The sequence below is a fragment of the Streptopelia decaocto genome (genome assembly GCF_964273445.1).
Source record: "Streptopelia decaocto genome assembly, chromosome: 3".
In the NCBI taxonomy this organism is placed as follows: Eukaryota; Metazoa; Chordata; class Aves; order Columbiformes; family Columbidae; genus Streptopelia; species Streptopelia decaocto.
The window spans coordinates 64,902,288-64,922,030 of record NC_138656.1 but is presented as its reverse complement, the minus strand read 5'-3'; the positions used below and the strand labels follow the sequence as shown (position 1 = coordinate 64,922,030).

The following is a 19,743-nucleotide window of genomic DNA, read 5'->3' as shown; positions in this document are numbered from 1 at the left end:
GCAGCAAACACTGCCTCCATTTCTTCTTGTAGGCAGCCTTGCAATATGGAACATATGTTACAATCCAGACAAAGCTCTTTCACCTTGTCCTTCTCAACAAACTTCATTTAAATGATCTAAGATTTCAAACAGTCTGTAAGGAAACATCCTAGGGCTCTCACTTTGGAGTTTAAGTCTTTCTGCCAGCCTTTCATCTTGTTTTCAGTTTGTTGCATCTAGATTTATTTGACATCCAAGAGCATTTGTGACCCTTGGGCATCTCCTTCAATGTGTTCCTAGCACATGTTCTCCTGGGTGAAGCATATAGCATGGCAGTTGGACCCTTCTCCTTCTTTCGCCTCACCATACTGTGAGAGACCCCAGGCCAGGGGGTACCGAGAGCCTGTGGGGAACTACAGCACCGCGGACCTTCTGGTGCTGAGCATGTTGTGAGATCTAACAAACAGCCGGCATGAATAGATGGATACGTTTTGAAAAATGAAAGTCTACAGCTCCCTTCACATCTCTCTGAGGAATGTATTTGTAAGTGTTCTTGCAGAATTATGTCAACAAATTAATTCAAACAGACTTCCCATGGCTAGAGGATGAAATCTGAAATCTGCAAAGCCATCACTTACCCCAAAGTCCATTTTACAAGCAACATATTTTGCTCATTTCTTTTTCTATGTCCTTCTCTCTGTTCTCCTACAAAATCCACCAACACAGTATGGCTGAAGGAACTTGCCAAGGAAGATTTAGTACATCATATAAGGGAAGGTACTTTAAAAAATGGGGAAAAAGCATTCAACACAAACACTCAAACTGCTTACAGAAGGCAGAATAAAATAAAATCAAGGCAAGCAAGGTTACAGAAAAAAACAAAAAACCAAAAAAAACCAAAAAAACCAACCAACCAAACAAAAAATCCAACAAGCCAAAGATTGATCAAAAATCTTGAAGAAAATTTGCTGATTCCTGTTTTAACACACAGCTGAGGATGCCATACAGCTTCCTAAAATTAGCAGTTAACCAGAGCTCCTTGCTCATTTGAGCTTGGCCTATGATAGGTACTCATCACAATGCTGCTCCTTGGGTTTGTCCTCTCTTCTTGCTTGGATTGTAGTGAAAACAGCAACCATCTCAAGAGATGCTTGTACCTTGGGGTGCCTTACCTCATTTTGGGCAGTTCTGGTCTTCCCAGAACATTGCATTTGTGAATTCTGTCACCAAGATGTGTGTTTTAACCCAGCACCACAGCAAACAGGCAAGATCACACCACTTCACTCCCACATGGACACCAGCGACGGTAATGTTATTGGAAACTGGATGTGGAAAAACTAATTTTCGCCACACTCCCTTTACTAGTTAATGTTAAAATTTCATTTAAAAAATCACTTCACTGTAACATTTCAGAAACTGCCACAACAGAAAGTCAGTTACGCTGTACACACTGGAGTACATATGCCCAGATATTCCTGTTTCCCTTTCCTTAGCACCCAAAACCTTCTGTTGAGTTAACCAATATCTCCCTTATATTGTCAAGTTAATCTCTTTCTTCAAATCAAACACACTAAACACATCACTAACCAAACCTCTTCCTGTGCTGTTTCACATTACTTTTAAAGCCCATAGACTTTTAAAGAACTGGAAAAGACAAACCTCCAAAGGAAGGGAGTAGGCTTTTTCACCTCCTCACCACGCCAAAGAAGCACTGGAAGGAACAGAAGAGCAGTTGCAGTTTCTTCGCGTTGTAATTAAGTTATTGTCATCTTGCTTAACACACAACAGACTTTGAATGACAAACAGCAAGAAGCTTACTTTCAGAAATGTCAGCTGATCCTGGCTCAGGTGAGATGGGAGGGAGGGATGTGAAATCTTTTCTGCTGAGAAGTAGAAATGTGTTACAGAGATAATACCATGTCCCATCCCTGCCTAATTAGCTTCAGCCTGTGATAAAATGTGGAATATAAAAGAGTAGAGGAGAGAAAGAACATCACTGAAAACAAGAATTAAAAATAGAAACAAGAAAATTGAGCAACCTAAACTACGTTTTGGAAAGGGATACATTTGTTGGATCCCAGTCATGTACAAAGACCACTGGAAGAAGAAAAACAATCAGCTAAGAGTTTAGAGTCTACCCTGAAAAACACAGTATTGAAAATATATGAGTATCTGTCTTCCTTCAATGGTTGTGTGGTCTGTGCCAAGCCCAGAACAGACACCTCACTGGGAAACTCAAGGTAATGAGCAAAATCAGAATATCATGATACTGTGATGATTCTTTGAATGACTAAACAGGTGTGTTACTTAAAGACTTCAAAGACACGGAAAATGCAGGCTTGTGTGTGCATATCATCAAAGTAATTGTCACGTTTTATTATCTTCTTTTCCAGGGCCATCTGCTAATTAAATTTTTATTTTGGCATGCTGGACTGTAAACACAGATAACAACTTGCAGGGCATGTGTTCCTCCCCCACTCAATTTTTGCAGTTTTCCCCAAACACTAAATGGCATAGGACTCTGAAGCTATTTAATTTAGCAAGCTGGCTTTTGTTTTCAAGACAGTCAGAATTCTTCTCAGTCTTCAAAAACTTCCTTTACAGTGGCTCGCCTGAGGCCATAGTCAAGCAGCTGTCTTAGAGTGCTCTCTCCAAATGTTTCCTCTCTCAACCCCCAGTCTCTAACGTTGCTTTTCTCAGTATAATTTTTCTTCTTCTAAGAAAGGAAAAACCCAACCAAACCATAACTATGTTAAAAACAAGCATCGGAAACAAGCCTGTGAAGTAGCATTTGGCTCTGGTTTAACAGTAGAGAAGGTGCTGAGGTCAATCCTGCCTCTGCTTAGATCCAAAGCCAGTGCTTTCCATGTTGCTGCCCAAATAACCAGTGAACAAGATTCCTATCTTCATGCTGGTTGCGATCAGTTCACTGACTATTTTATTCTCTTTCTCTTGCACAAGGTTTATAAATCCCGCTCTGCAACAGCAAAAGGCCTGTTCCTTGGGCCCATTGCAGTTCGCCCTTGAATGCACTACAGCATCCATCATACCTTCTAATCCACATACCAACAATTTACTTGCCTTTAAGGACAGAGGCTGCTGCAGGCTGTGACTCTGACTACTTAAAGGACTATGGTAGAAAGGGTTTGTGTTAAGCAAGGCTATTACTTGAAGTAAACAAGTGCCTGAAAGGATGGCACACTGAAGTAGAAACAAAGCCTACACTTCTTCCCTGTTTTTTAAAGAAGTTGCTAAAAGCCTTGGCCACAGACAAAACCACACAGCTATTTTCTCACAGCTGTAATTACAGCTCACTGTCACACTAGCTGAACCAGCTCAACTCACTGGAGGAGAACTATTAAAAGAACTTATACTACGCCTAGTGCTTTTATGCTCCATTTTTACCCTCATCCCTGAAGTTATCTGACCTGTGAGAACTGCTGCTCAAACACTGCTGTATTTCTTGATGCAAGGTAAGCTGGAAACCTTGATCATTTCAGAAGATAAAACTAAGCAGCAACCTATTTATACAGTTTAAACAGCATCAACTGAAGCTTCAATGATATGATTTTGTGCAACAGAAAAGGTCACAGCAGTGTCGCAGCTTCCTAAGTCTATAATTTCTGCCTAACTCAAAATGAATGCATACACCTCTTCAGCAGGCAGTTTCAAGCATTTTTTGTTCCTAATCTGTATAGTTCACAAGTTTCGTAACAACTTCATCCTGAAACTGGGGAAAAAGGCTACAGAACCAGTTTCTGTGCTGAAGATAGTTTGGACTGTGGGTCCAGACAGGCTTTCTATTTTGCCTGCTCAGGGATATAGCAAGTGGATCAGAAAGGTTAATAAAACATGAGAAATGACTCTTAAAGTCCTTCACCACAAATGAACTGGGATTTCACCAGGTATAACTTAAGTCTACACATAGAATTTGTAGCAAATCAAATTTCTGTTGAAACTTATAATAGTTTGGCTTTATGAGCTCTACAAAGAACAACTCACTCTGGTTACCTCAAGAGTAAAGATACTATAACCTCTGCTTTCACGTTTGCTATTGGAGTGCAAAAAGACAGTAACTTTCTTCAGAATTTCAGGACTTGGCAAAATACTGTGTAATTTCAGTTATTATTCTACAGAATATCAGATACACAAAAGAAAGACAAAAGTTTTCCACCATGAAATGGAAAGAGCTCACACCGGTTTGCACCTGGCAGGAAAATGCACACATATTATCACAATCTGCTGGTACTGTGGTTTGCCAGATGCCATTTTGTGCTCATTACCAAAAAGCTCCAGGGTATTCCAAGGCTTGCAGAAAGATCATGCTTTGGTTTCATGTCCAGAAGGTGAGGTTTTGTTGCTTTTTTTTTTATTTAACATAGTCTTCAGTTTTTGTTGTTGCTTAGTGACGATGTGAAAAATCCCTGAGCACATGGGGATTTCAAATTTATCTTGGTATGATTTGTGAAGTCAGGACTGTTTTCTGATCCAGATGGAAGCTAGAAGGGTTACAAAAGACCACTGTAATCAAGCTTTTGTATCTCAACAAGGCACAGAAACATCTGTTCTTTGTTGGCCAAGACACAGTTAATAAACATTATTATTAGGTAAGCACCCTATTGTGCCTTTCATCACACATGTCAATCTCTGCATAAATTAGGAGTCTAAACCCAACAGCAGGGAAAGAACTAATTTCTGAGAAGCGTGGGCCAAAATAACATTTATGCCTGTCAACCACCAATACCATTCCACATCATTCTTTTACTCAGGCTTGAAGAAAAAGCATCCAGCAAACTTAAAATAATTCAGAAATATTTCTTCTATATTGTCAGCATCTCAAATGTTGTTCAAACACAGCTTCCAGTTAAAAAAAAAAATAACAAAGACAAGGAAAATGTATGGGACTAAACCTCTGTATATTCTGGAAGTCTCATCCCCAGTATATACAATCTGTTACTAGCTGATTAGTCAACCTCAGAAGATAAAGACATAGGTGAATATGCAGAGATACCCTTGACTATCCTGGATCTGCAGAGGTTACAAGACCTTTGACAGTTTAACAAAATAAGAGCACTAGCAATAAATCACCACAAAGGTTCTTTTGTGAGATTAGGATCACTCAATTCAGTTCTCTACGTGACACAGGAAAGTACAGCAGAAAATGAGTTACTTTTCTTTTCAGTAGAGAGCAGGGCACTATAAAAGCAGCTCTTACACTTATTTCAAGATCTCAGGGTTTCTTCTGACGCAGCAGCAGAAGGAAGCTTAAAAGAGGCCCTTTATACTGTCATTTGTCAGTCCAGGTGGCCTGGCCATGCAATGATTCTGCAACATTTTTTCTCAGGCTTCCCCTTCCTTGTCCTTTAACATTTCAATTCACGTTGAAGGCCCAGTGACATAGCACTTGCCTGCCCTTGCTTCCCCAGTTTGCTTTTTTTTAGACCTTTGATTTTGGAAACTGTTCACTCATTGGAAATAGCACACTGCTGCAGTAGCATTTGCTTTTGTGTCTCTCTAAAGAATACTGTGTTTCTTAACGTACTACCTTGGGCAAGGCAAGGATGTACCATAAACTACTTAATTCTATTACATGAGTGACTTTCTGAATGAAATAAATTCCAGTAACTGCTTGCATATACTGAGAATACTAAACTTTAAGCTTCAAACTTTTGCCTGTGACCATTTTCCAGGAAGGCAATGCCTATTTCAAAGCTGTTGTTTCTTGATGGCAGCATTTACCCAGGAAGCAGGAAATGTAAATTCTAGGATCTCTTCAACCAGCTGGGGCCTGATCTCTGAGGACCCAGATAAAAGTTCAAAAGCTGGGTCTCTTCACACCTGTTTCTGCTGGAACTGCATCACTATGAACTGGGAAGACAGACTCAGAGGGCTTAAAAAAAAAAGGGGGCGGGGAGCCTCTCTCCATACAGGGTGCTGAGATTTTGTGGCTCTTGTTTCAGCAATCTTTGATCTCTGTGACATTGCTTTAAACACTTCGAAGGATTTAAGGTACTCAAGGCATGATATGGTCCTTCAGTGTTGGATCCTAAAATCCAGTTATTTGGGAAAATTCAGACAGATTGAACACATCCTTAAGTTACCTCTTCGGTTACTGTTCTACAGAAAATGAACTAAAGCCATCATCAATCAAGGCGGCACTCAGAACTCCGTCCACTAGCAGCTACAGAGACTAGGACACTGGATTCATCACTTCTCAGTTTTAGAGCAGAGTATCTTCTTGCACAGAGCAATCATGTTTTTATGGCTTTTACACTCCTTTCATTCCTTTTGTTGTGTGACTTTGGATCAGCTTCAACTTCATTCATTTCAAATTTGAACCATCTCGCACTCCGCCACAGATGAGTGCCTCTTTCGTGCCTCTTCTTTGTACTCTAACTTGATGCCCATTTGCTCTCTCCATGTTCACTGCTTGTTGGCTTCATTTCATGCTGCTGAGGAAAGCAAAGCCCATGTACCTTGACACTGTAGCCACTTGACTGAGTCTGTGCTAATATTTCAGCAAGGGCAGTAGCCAGCAGTAAGATTTTGAGTCTGGAAACCTATGGACTTCCTCAGGGCAGGAGTTGCTGACACATTGTGATAGTGGTGCTGGCAGCTTTTCTCTGCCTCAGGGAGTAAAATGCTTCCTTCTTCAAGTGCCCAAGGTCAGGAATATTTCTCTTCCTCCACTACACAGTCCCTTTATGAGCAACACCTGATCATCTGCTGGGGTAGGTTTTCATAGTCATCCCACTTCTCTTTCTTGTCTCATACAGGTGTAAGAGAAGGACACTAGAGCAGTACCTATCTGGGAAAACAGAGCTGCCACAACAAAAGCAAACTCTCTTCCTGATTTTATACTGAAAAGCTGATCCTAATATTGTCTTTAGCCTAAGAGACCCCCAACATATACCATGACTGGAGAATATTTCTGGTCAGCTTCGCACACACCATGTTCCCCGTGTATACTTTTCCCTGGCCTTGCAAGGAAGAACGTCCCATTCAATTACATTATTGCAAAAGCTCATTAGGTCACCACAGTCAGCTACAGTTACAGAAATTACGTGACTGTCAGAGTACTTGACCACAGGCAGAGTTCCCATTTGCAGAATATCCACTGGTAGCTATAAAACTTTCTAGCTGAGGGAGATGCTCCCATGGCGGACTCCCATGCAAGCACAGTGCACTGTGGTGCCAGCATACCTACTGGCATTCGTGCCAGTCATGCTTAATGTACAGGGGAATCTGGACACAAACATCTTAACAGTATTGCGAAATACTGATGGGGTTGGAGCCCACTGTCCCCAACACAGCAGCTCTCCCTGAAAATAGCTATTCATTCAGCCTAATGGTAAAGCCATGTTTTTTATTAGGAAAGAAAACAAAACCAAACCACCCAAAAAAACCCAACAACCTAAACCCTCCACCAAACAAAACCCAAAACAACCAACCAACACCAAAAAAAAAATCTCACAACCATATAAATCACTCTGGTCAGTATGGAATGTGGCTTTTGCCTTCCACAACCCTAAGAACTACTTATCTGTCAAAAAATTAATCTAGATTTCTAGACTAATTTTCTCACACCCAGCAGAAGGTTCTTCCAGAGTCCAATTCATTTAGTCCCAGACACATGTCTAACAGGCAGGATGCATCAGTTTATGGAGACGGTGTGTTGTTTCCACAAAATGTGGTGATGATACAGCTAGCTTTAGATTATACATTCAGTACTTTGCCAAAGCAAGCTGAGCGCCATGGCCTCACAGAGAAAGCTGGGAATGTTGCAGTTCTGTTGCCTGCACCTTCTAATCCCCTTTCCAATGTTGCAAAAATAAAAAAAAAAAAGAACAATTTTGAGTATTAAGAACCAAGACCCAGAGAACTTTTTTCAAAACCTGATTTGTTTACCTTGCTGTTCACAGGTATGAACTACCAATGGGTGACAAAAGAAAAAGACATTTTTTTAGATCTGGAAGAGGTGGAACTATGCAATACTGATGGAGGCACTGAAAAAAATCTGAGAAGTAGCGTTTCTGTAAATATATATCTGCCATTTATAGTGTTGCATGGATAATTCCACGTCTGAAATGAAGGAAGAAACTTAGGGCATACAGATGACATGGAGTCTTCTGAAATACTCCCTGAAACACTGGGATGAAAAATAATATCATTTCCTTTTGAGATTTTCCTTGTCTTTCAGACAAGAATGACTCCTTAACAAGGACAGTAAGTGAGAGGGTATCAAAATAGGAAATAATATAAAATAATTTTAAATAAAAGTTTAATTCACTCTTACTTTACAGAATATTTAAAAGCACCTTATCATTTTACTGTCAGTTCTAAAAAAGACCAACAAGAGACTGGAATGATTTTAGCTGGTAAAATATAGGAAACCCTGTGAACAAATGGATACAAGCTAAGTGAAAGCACAGTAATATTTTGTACACCACAACTATAATCAGAATCTGGCATTAGTTTATTCAAATTTTGCTTTCTTGGAAGCAAAGCTTACATGTTCGTAAACAGCAAAATAAACATTGCTTAATTTTACAATTTGCTAAACAAATACTTTTTTACCCTGGAGGGCATGTGCAGAGCCATCCATTTGTCTCGCAGTTCTCCTGTTGACCTGTGCTTCAATGCTTTCTTAAACAATTGGTTCCTTTACAATTTTAATGGTGCTTAAAAATTTCATCCAATGTTGTGCAAGTCATAGGCAAGGCCATTTTGATGTGCGCCCTTCCTTACATAGTTTTTTGATCAGTGCTTAGCTAATGCAACTGTGAAAAACTATACATTTTCAGGAAAATGTTTTGATTTTGGTCCTGTAGTTAAAGACCTTCTATATAAGCGAGTTGTTTACATGGATCTGAATCACAAGCATGTACACAACAAAACCACTATACCAATGTTTCTTGGTCTATGCATAAAAAGTATGTCTTCTACTTACACTAAAACATACAAAAAATAAACTACAAAAATTGTTTACACTTGATTTCAGCAAAAAAAGCTTTCTTCAAGAAAAATGATTCTTCTTTTTTCAGCCATCAAAAAAGGAATGCAAGTAAACAATAAATACATGTGCTTTCTCCATATAGACATATTTACACTTGAGTCTTTGGCTTATGTTTAAGTTTCTTTATAAAGATCTTTATGTGATCCAGCCATCATTGCACATTAAAACAAAATAAGCCAGTTTTTTTTTTTTTACTATATATAATATATATATGCAACACTTGAAACGTATAAAGAATGAATCCTACTATCAATTTGCACTGTTATTGTACTTGAACAACGTATCAAAAGGAAAAAAAAAAAAGAAAAATTAATACCATGTAGAAAATATTGATACATGCAACAGATGGTCGCTCTACTGTAACTGAGAGACGGCTGCATATACAAACACTGAAAAGTCCTAATTTGGGCAAATCTCTTCTGACTCTGGTTTTCATTACATAGTATTTACGTGGCACTAAATGTTGATACTGTATACAAGCATAGAAACAGATTGAGTTCTTTTATTATTAAGATACACAACTTCATAAGAAAAATACTTTGCATTTAAAATTTAAAATCCCTCCCACCCCCCTCTTCCCCTAAAATCTTTCTTCACAGGATCAAGAACTGTTGTCAAAACAGCTTATTGAGATTCATGTATTTGGTGAACTTTGTCACATCCATTTCGATTAAGAGGATTCCAGGTACTCCAGCGCAACATCGTAGCAGAAGCGATATTGTTCCTTTAAGGGGAAAGATGAATAAAAAGAGAAGTTGTTAAATTAAGCTTCCGAAGTCTGAGCAGCAATACCTACAAACAAGAATAGTCTTTGCTAACTACTATGCAATCTTCCCTTCAAGCCTAACATGCCTCCCCCCCAAACACTACACAAGCGTATTACCAGCTCTGATTTAAAAAATGACCCTAAGCAACCAGCTGGAAAAAAAAACTGACCCTGAAATGCAATGATTTGCTTCCCTGTTTTTTTTCAGCTTCTAAACTGGTTTATCAAACATGAGAAGTTCTCCTTCCAGTCAGAGCATTCTTGCAGTGAAAGCACCTCGACTCTGATACAACATTTGTATTTAAGTCAGCTGATACTGAGCAATTGACGAGTGCCTGCCGCTTGGAAAGCCAGGGAATGGTTCAGGAATACTGAACTCTGACATGAAGCTGTGCTGGGCCCACAGCCCATTTGTACGGTCACGTCGATGTAACGTCCGGGAGATCAGATGCATGTTTAAAAGAGGAGCTGAAGCTCAAAACTTCACCGTGGTTAGTATTTCTCCTGAACAAGGCTGCTATTCAGAGCTGATACTGGGGCAGAGGGAGGAGGATGGAGAGAGGAGAGAGCAAGGAGGAGAAAAACCACGGAAATGAATTCGATCTGTATTGTCCTTGCAATCTCAAGAAACAAATCTGCTCTTGTGATTTATTTTTGTTTGCAAAGGAAGTCAGTGTGATCCACTAGCAGGAAGTGGTGGGGATATCATAAAGGCTTTATTGCACTGCTCACTTCTGTTATCTGATCGTGTTGCTGAATGTAGGGCACATGACAGTGTCATACATTGGCTTTCCTGGTTTGTTTTCTAGCTAACAACTCAATAGCTGTTGCTGCTCAAGAGTTCTGAATAAAAACCCATACATCAGACACACGGAACTACAGAAATTCAGCAACTGCAGATTAAAGCTACAATGGAATTCAGGCCTATTTTGAAACTAAATACAACTTTACAGACCATTTATCAGAAACACACACAATCTACCTTGATCTCCCTTTACAGTGACACGAGTAATTTTCCATGTGATCTGACCTGTTTTCTTCACAGCAGTGAACTGAAATCCAGGCAGCAATTCAACATGTTGTGTCTCAGATGTCTATGGCATAGCAGACTGCGAAGTGTTTGCAGCAAACCCAGCAACACCTAGCCCAGTGTCACTGCTGCTACAGATGCTCTATCTGTTCACATTTTAACCATCTTCTTAATTTATGTAGTGGCAAGGGATGGAAGTGATGCACAATAATTAAGCAAATCATGCCACAGAAACTACTTGATACTAAGCAAACACTGACACCTGGAAAAAAGGGCATATATGGGAAGAGGCAGCTACAGCCATTTTGCTCAATATGCAAGTTCACAAGGTCAGAAGCAATTTTCACTACGCATAAACTGCAAAATGTTTTTAATTTCAATTGGCATCCCTGATTTTTATGCTGCAGGCAGCCATCTGGCTGAAAAGTGACACTGGCTGCTGGCAGTGTGAGAGTCAAATGGCAGAAACTCTCAAACACTGTCTAACCTGCTTTCACATTTACCTACAGGAAGGAAAAGAAAACACTTGGGCAAATTTTTTAATGACTTTTTACAGTGTTCAGTTTTCGTGACTGAAGTGATCACATAGAATCATTTTGGTTGGAAGAGAGTCTTGGATGAATACACACTCATAGTGTACACATAAAGACTAACCAGAACAATGACGGTTATTTTGAGTTCTGGCATTGTACAAACAAGTCTTTAGTCTTGTGGTTTTGGTAATTTAGATTTATATTTTTTATTATTTATATTAACTGTCAGACTCAACAATAATAAGGGTCTTTTCCAACCTAAATAATTCTATATATTCATTTGCAACATGCTAGATTCAAGTATTTGATTGTAGAGTTCTGAGGTATCACTTTGACTACTACAAATCTGAGTAACAGACATTACAATTACTCAATACAGCTTCCAAAGTAGCAGTTGTTACTAAGAAGCAAAATATTCACATCTCTAGCTAATCTGGACTTTACAGCTTACTCCTACCAAGAAGAAATGCCTTGCTCTGTAAAATTTCAAGACAGTTTGTATGAGCACAACCCGCTGCAACTTCTCTTCAAATAGACCAGGTTATTTTGGAAGACTAAAGTGCATTCTGTTAACTCAGGATGTTTTCTGTGAAAAGCACAGTACCACTACAAAAAGTAGCGTAAAATGCTTAGCCTGGCCCCTCATGATGCTGACTTGTGTGTATTCTCAATAAATGTCGCTTTCTTCTTGTGCCCAATAGAGGTTTGCTCTGTTTTGTGGGCCCAGGACCAAGAACACAGCTCACACAACAAGAGAGCCTCAGGCTCGCTGGCTGTTTGCTGTTACCCCCAAGGGCTGGTGCTTACCGGAGTTTCTACCATGTTGGGTTTACTGTTCCGCAAAGTCTTCACCGCGTGGAAAACATCCACCACGTTCTGCCTTTTCACCATCTCAACCACAATGCCGATGGCACAGAACATCCCGCTCCGGCCACCGCCATTTCTGTAGACAAGGAAAAGAGCTAGTTAAATGTCACTATGGCATAAGAGAACATCAAAACATATTTCTGTTCTTTCACTCTAAGTATCATGGATTTGTGAGACCCACAGGGAGACCAGGCTTTAGCAATCTCCTTGCAGCTCCAGCCAGTTTGGTCTGAGACATTTGCTGTTTCTGACCTTCCTTTTAATTACTTGTTTTGAATTTTTCTGTTACAGCCTACCACGCTGCTGAGCTATGCTATAGCATAATTTATATAGGCATTAGAAATACACTAATTTCAATGGCAAGTACAACATTTTCCACTTAGTTCTGGAAAGAGACTCACTTAAATTAACCTATGGTATAAGGATTATCTAGCTAGAGTAATGCCAAGGCATCACTGATTTGATATCTTGTTGACCTTTGGGGACACTTCTGAACTATTTTAATTTTAATTTTCACGAAATTAAGGTAGGTACTTCTTATTAAGTTTGAATTAGCCAGAAGGTTCCACAGATAATCAGGAAGGGTGGGCAGAAAGGGGCCGCAAGTTAACTGTGAACGTTTAAACATAAGCCTTTTTTTTTTAAGTAAGGAGAAATGCATAACTCAATTTCTAAGTTTTAAATCTTAAATAAGCTAGGAGGGAGATTAGTCATTCTCTGCTTACGGAGAAGAAGATGCCACCTTTTCAAAATTCTCAGACCGGCTCCCATTTAAATATCAGGGTCAGATAAGCAGTCAGCATTTACCAGCAATAGTTTTAGGGTCATGTACTGTATTACAGAACTTTTCAACTTTTCTCTGATTTCACATATCCATAGTTTTCAGTCTAAAACTCTCAAAATATAGTAGACCTTCTGGAAAAAAATGCACCACATGCTATGCAAGAAATACACAAAAAATAACTATCTGGCACTCAGCATAAAAGACTTTCTTATGGAAACTGCACAGAATAAATCGATCGATACATTTTGAACCTAAAAACATGCTATTATGTACTGTAGTATCATGTCCAAAATACTCCTTTCCATGGTACGTTGACCTGACACAGACAAATGCAAAAGCTAACCAAAGGTCAACCAGAAGCAGTGATACATTTTTTTTTCTTTCCTAATGCAAAAGAATGTAGCCATAAGAATGCTGCTTGAACTTAAAACAAGAACTGATTTATAAGCACTTATTCAAAGAGCAGCAATTTGACTTTGTCCCAGTTACTCACAGGCAATGGATGATGGTCCGGCCCTCCCCTTCCTCACATTCCTCTTGCCACTTTTCAACCTGGAGAATTAACTTCAAGAAGGACCTCTTGGAAGCTGGTACATCTCTGTGAGAAGCCCATCCCAAATACTGGAATTGCTGCACCATCAGATAGCCCTCTTGTGGCTGACAGAAACGAAAGGGCTTTAGGTCAATATGGCACCTTTACATCTTGGTTTAGAAAACCAAAATATAAAGCTAACATTAAACCTAAGTGTTTATATCACAGACAGATTCCAACATGTATCTACACTGGGTCTCCATTATTTTGTATCACTTGAGCTCAAGAAAGATGTCAAAAAAGGGAAGAAAAAAAGGGAACTACATTGAGGCAACATCACAGTTTATCAATCACTAGTATAACCTATCCTGACAACTTCTAAATGGGTAAATTCCCTAGATTCTACATGTCAAGGGATTTTATCTTTAACATCAATAACCAAATAAAACCATTGTTCAGTTCTTAGACTTATAGAAATGAAGAGACATACCTTTGTCTCCCACGCATGAACTGACCCCATAATAAACAGAAAATAATATTGGTGCACTAATATGTCTATTTTTGTTGTAGTCTTCCCTTTTTGCCAGACTATGATAATCATGAGAGCCTTGCTGTCAGTCTCTGAGCCTTCCATGTGCTAGATGCTACATGAAGAAAGCTTTGAATAGAATTAGACTGCCAAAAGAAAGGCCTCAATAACTGGTAGAATAAGTTTACTGGTAGAATTCCGTTTATTGGAGCTGAAGATGATGAAAAAGAGAAGAAATGTGGATTTTAGAAAAGGAAGAACAGAGCAGAGACATATTTAGAAGCAAGATGTAAAGGTGAAAAGGCATGGGAGACAGAGAAGTAGAGGAGTGGAAAATCAAAACATCATAAAAAAGAAGAAATGGAAAAAGCAAAAACAAGAAATGAACAAAAAAAGAGGAAGTCTCAAAATACAACAAAAAAGTACTATGGCATAATATTTGCCAGTGTGCCTACCCTTAGCTTCCTGTAGTTTCTAAACAAGGCATGAAGAGCTGAAAATGTTTTTCTGAGCTCAGAATATAAGTAAAATAAAAGTTTGGATAAAACACCAGCCACAATCAAACTGGTATCTGTGCTCTGAAAAATGAAAATGTGACCAAAATAAAAGAAAAAAATTATATTTGTATACAAAGTAATCAGTTTTCCCTGCAGATATTCCTCAGCATTAATGGAAGATAAACATATACTCCAAGTAGGAATTGGTGGCATTTAAGTTCAGTATTGCATGAAAGATATAAAGTAGCAATGGTAAATAAAATAGCGATTACTGCTTAACTGTACATATGGCACAAGCACCAGTAACTCTTGATGTGTAGGCAACCTAATTAAATGATTTACAGAGGAGAGCTAAAGAAGGGGACACTGCAAAGCAAACAGGGTTTGAGAAGATGCTGCAATAGCATGAAACACTACAGGACAGCAACATGACAAGATGGTACAAGGTGTGAAAGAGCTGACAAGAAGGCAAGACTGGCACTGCTACTGATGTTGAGAAAAAGATGATAAATGTAGGTCGAGGCACAGTGGTGCAGAAGCCTTCAGAGGCGGAGGAGCTTTCAGAGTTTTTTTCACACCTCACTTTGCAGGGTGCCACAATCTTCCTTTTCTGTTGTGGTTCTCACATCTGAGGCTGAGAAGGTGCATGGTTGCATGACCATTCTCAGCGTTCCTGTTCCTGATTCACCACAGAAAACATCTTACAGAAGCTATGAATTAAATACCTGTCACTATCTGTTTATTAGAGGGATATTTCTTTCACTGTACGCTGAGCAAACAGAATACTTCTCATACATCTTCTACTCATCAGGGAGAATGCAATGGAACAACAATCGCCTTACTGCTCTCTCTGCTTAGTGTGTAGCTACAGAAAGTACTAGACATCAGTATTAGATATCAATGCTTGACTGACTTTTTTCTGGGTAATGTCATAGAGAATGTTAGCATTTTACTATTATTCAAAAGTAAAAATCACAAGCGCCTAGCGAGCATTAAAAATGACATATTTTTCTGTTACATATTGTTACAATAATGCTTACTCTTGTTAGATTGCATATCCTGAAAATTCGGTTTATGACGTCGCAGTCCATTGAACATGACATGCATTCCACTTGGATGGGACCGTAGCGCAGTATCCCTTCCTCGGGCCAGTACTGCGGGCAGCCCTGTGCCAGAGCAAAATGGGCATAATTAAACAGTGAGTTAACAACTTGAGTGTTGTCTTATTCCACTGCAGACATCTCACCTAACCTTTACTGTGCCACATGTGTCAATTAGTAGCTGTAAAGTAGAGAACAACTGTAAAGTCACTGCACTGCTCTACATTTTGATAATGTAGCGGATTCAGAGTTATTAAAGCATGCAACGGTACAAGGAAAACTCATGCCCCAAACTAACCTGTGCTAAGTCGACTTCATTTAACATCACAAGAGAAGTACAGCCGTAGTCATACACTAATCTCCAGAAATCTTTCACAGTGTTTGGTAAAGGATGTTGTGTGACAATAAAAGCTGCAGGCTGCCTGTAGCTCTGTAAAGGCAAAAGATTTTATTAGCACTGGTAGAGGAAGTACTTAATAGATTCCACTTGAACCCTGCAACAGAAAAAACATTAATAGAACAAAGCTGTGACATCAGTAACACCAGATTTCACCAAAGCTGATGTTAAAAACACATCCTTGCCTCCAGTAAGAACAAAGAGGTCAGTCTGCTCAGGTCTGCCTTCTGCTTTGCAACAGACCAATACCTGTTTCAGTTCATATATGCATGGGGCATTGAAGACTCAGGCAACTCCATTCCAGGCACTGTGTCCAGGAGACTGAGCAGGAAGCCTTCTCCTCATGTTGCAGAGAGGGGTGCAGAGGTCTCAAAAGGTCACCCCATCCATTGCAGGTTACATGTCAGCTCTGTGACTGAACCACGGACTAAGCTCAATCCCAAATTTTGGTGCCACGGTCACCCACGGAACTGACCTTCAGGATTACTGGGGCCCATTTCCAGCAGAAACCAGAGCTAAACAACAAAATACTATTTCCTGTCATGACAGCAGATTTCATTTTCTGTCTGCTGCATTACAAACAACTGCAAACAGGGATTTCCAGCCTTGCATAGGTTAACTGAGATGCAACTAATAGCAGAGGGGCCAAGTCCCTGCAGAACATGTATTATGAGCTGCAAGCACAAGAGGAGAGATCACAAGTTTTCTACAAGCAATTTGCAACTATACATGGAAGTGTTCTGCAGTGAAGGAATACAAATATGAAATAGCAAGAAAGAACTGACAGATTAATCTGAAAAACAGAGTAAGATGGTGAATATTCTTGTAGGTGGATGGAATTGTAAGTCACCAGTTTGAATATAAAGTGCTGGGGCTACCGTATGCAATGCAGAAATCCTCATGTTTAGCACCCACGCTGGTACCAAAAGAAGTTTGGCTGTTTTTTTAAATTGAATTAAATAGAGTAAATTAACCTAGGAAAAAGACCTGGTGGGGTGGCTGAACCATTCTGGTATGGAAGCTTGCTTGTTTGAAAACTGATATGAGGGATCTTCATGTGCAATATATCAACATACCATTGAAGAGCATAGTGTAAAGTCCAGAAGGAGAAAATACAATTCTTTTCACCCTTCTACTTGCTGTAAATTGTGAAGATAACAAATTAATGCCTTTAGCATCAGTACTTGTTTGACAACAGAATAAGGAGGCTGACAATTTTATCTATGTTTGGTATCACTTTATAATGCACGAAGCATATTGAGATTAGGAGCAGTTTGTGTCCTACTTCCTAGGTCTGCCCAGGAAGCAAACAGGAAGAACCAACATCAATTCTTCACTTGTACTTTTAAGAAATAAAACATGTACTAGCTGATGGTTTCCTAGCCCTCTTCCCCATCATTTCTGGTCTTTCCTGAGATGAGAGAATGTACTGAATCTGAGATGATCAGGTTTTCAAAAAGACCAGGCAGGAGATCTGCTGTCACACTGGGAGACAGACAATTCATTGTGGGAACACAGGGAGAAGTACACTGTGGAAAGGGGAAAGTTTCCATTTCTGTTTTGCTACTGAAAGTTCCCTTTCCTTGCTCAGCAGCGGGGTCCCCCTCTCCAATTAAAGCAGTCTTAAAACAAAAAACAAAAACAAAAAAACCCAACCCAACCAAACAAAAACCAGAAGAGAAAGGGCAAGAAAAAGCTTTTCTTACCCAAAGTTTTAACCCTATATTTATAGCCTCGTTATATGCCTTCATTGTAATATATTACTTTCTTTCTGCTGCTTTTTTTCCTTTTATTACTACCATTTCTGTCCTTCCTTCCTTGCTTCTGATTGCTCACCCATTAATACATTGCTTGGTTCCTGTCCCTGCCTGCCACACACTGTTACACACTCAGAGTCCTCCTGCCACCCTGTCTGTTCAGCCTGTGTTGTCTTCCTTTCTCCCCAAATTACACTCCTCTACACAGATGTGTTGGTTGGTCCATAGCACAGCAATTTTATCCAGGTGCTTAATGTAATTTTTACTGCAATTCTAAACAATTTTGGTTGCTCCCAAAATTCTGCTCACTGTTCTAATTCATTCATTCAGCCCCAGTGACTCCCTAATATATTGGTCTCACATATGCTACTCCTCTATTTTTCTGGCACAATAGCTAATTGTGAGATTAGGGACTACATTTTGCTAGCAGTTCAAAGGTTTCCTGCACTAGCTCAGGCAGAAATCGGGGACAAATATACCATTCAGTCCCAATGATTTCTGCTGCTATTTGCCACTTCATTCCAGCATCTCTTCTTGACACTGCAGTTTCTGACAGCACTTTATTTTTGAGGAAGGGAAGATGCTCCTGAAAATCAGGCCACTTATTTAAGTATTTACTGTAAAGGTGGCTTTAGGGGCCTAACTTGGGAAATGCTACCGGCAGGCACAGGCAGGTATTTGACAGCACACGTGATGAACTGCTTTATTAATCAGATAAGCAGGTTCACCTCCGTTTTCCCCACTAATTCACCTTTTCCCCTGATCATACTTCTGTTGTTTAAAATTTAAAGAGCTGCAACTCAAAACATGAACTATAAACCCCACAACCTATCCCCAAACATGTCAAAGAAACAATTGTTTTCCTTCTTTCCCTGTCTCTCCTACCCAAATATAACTTTTTTTTTACAAAGTAGTGACAGTAGCCTCATGCTGGGGTAGGTAATATTTACTTCTTGACAAACAGCAGATTTTTGAGATCCTGCTGAGATTTGAAAGAATGGAGACAGACCTTTATATAACACTGCTGAAAAGGGGAGACTTCCAGTGGGTCCCACCAGGATGTAAAAGACTAAAGATAACAAACCTGAACAAGCAACACAAGCTGGTGGGGTTTCTTACCCATTTTACCCCCACCCTTCTTTATTAGGACTGTTTTACTGGGAAGTACAGTAAGAAAGAATTACCCTTTCTTAAACCAGCAAGCTCTATCTCTCATATTACACAGCTTTTCACGGCACACTATGCAGACAAAGAAGACAGTCTCTTACGTCCATAAGAGCAGCATTGATGTAGTTGCTGCTCTCCCCATCAATAGTAATTAAGAAAGGCAGACATCTGTCAGGTGGCAGCATATCCATGAAGCGGTTCTTGTCATGGTTCCTTGGCAAGCAGGCTATGCTGCAGTCCTCTGCTTGCAGGCGCGGGGTCACAGAATTCAGGGTCTAAGGGAGAGAGGACACTTGCTTTACCACACTGAACTAACAGACAGCGGACCTGAGACTCCTCAAGATTTAATTCAAAATATTGCAATATGGGAAAACACGAGGTATTAGCAAGAAGACAGTAGCAAATAAGAGCCCATATCTGTTTGATGAATGTGCTGGGGCTTTTCAAGAGGGGTTAAGCTGCAGGGGTAAAAGGCACTCTGTGTACCACTGAACAGGTTCTGCATGACACCATCCCCTCCGAAAGGTATAAAACAAAAGGATCCTTTGGAGCCCTAAAGAGCTCTGCCCTAGCTGTGCAAGTACAAGCCAAAACTCTGTGCTTCCCAGTCAGTGCTCTTTATGCCAGGCATATGTTTACTGCAGTTTTATTCAAAGGAGGATACTCAATATTTAAAACAACTTTGCAAAGCACATAAACATGGGTGCTTTATTTTGTAGACTAGAAGTAAGGGACCAAATGCTATAAATGTGATATGAAAACCCTTCCCTTTAAAATAAATTAAATGTA

The 19,743-nt window shown here is 39.6% G+C and overlaps 1 protein-coding gene across 2 annotated transcripts in view; it reads right to left on the bottom strand.

The window, feature by feature from the left end:
• Nucleotides 1-8,440: 8,440 nt before the first annotated feature.
• PTPRK (protein tyrosine phosphatase receptor type K) overlaps nt 8,441-19,743 on the bottom strand; it is a 403,942-nt gene continuing 392,639 nt past the window's right edge. For both annotated transcript variants that reach the window (XM_082047252.1, XM_082047253.1), the window contains 6 exons: nt 19,056-19,229; nt 15,932-16,063; nt 15,574-15,699; nt 13,469-13,632; nt 12,132-12,267; nt 8,441-9,719 (listed from right to left, as the gene is read on the bottom strand). In XM_082047252.1, the coding sequence (XP_081903378.1) occupies nt 9,666-9,719; nt 12,132-12,267; nt 13,469-13,632; nt 15,574-15,699; nt 15,932-16,063; nt 19,056-19,229 (786 nt within the window). In that variant the 3' untranslated portion in view covers nt 8,441-9,665. The remainder of the gene's footprint in view (nt 9,720-12,131; nt 12,268-13,468; nt 13,633-15,573; nt 15,700-15,931; nt 16,064-19,055; nt 19,230-19,743) is intronic.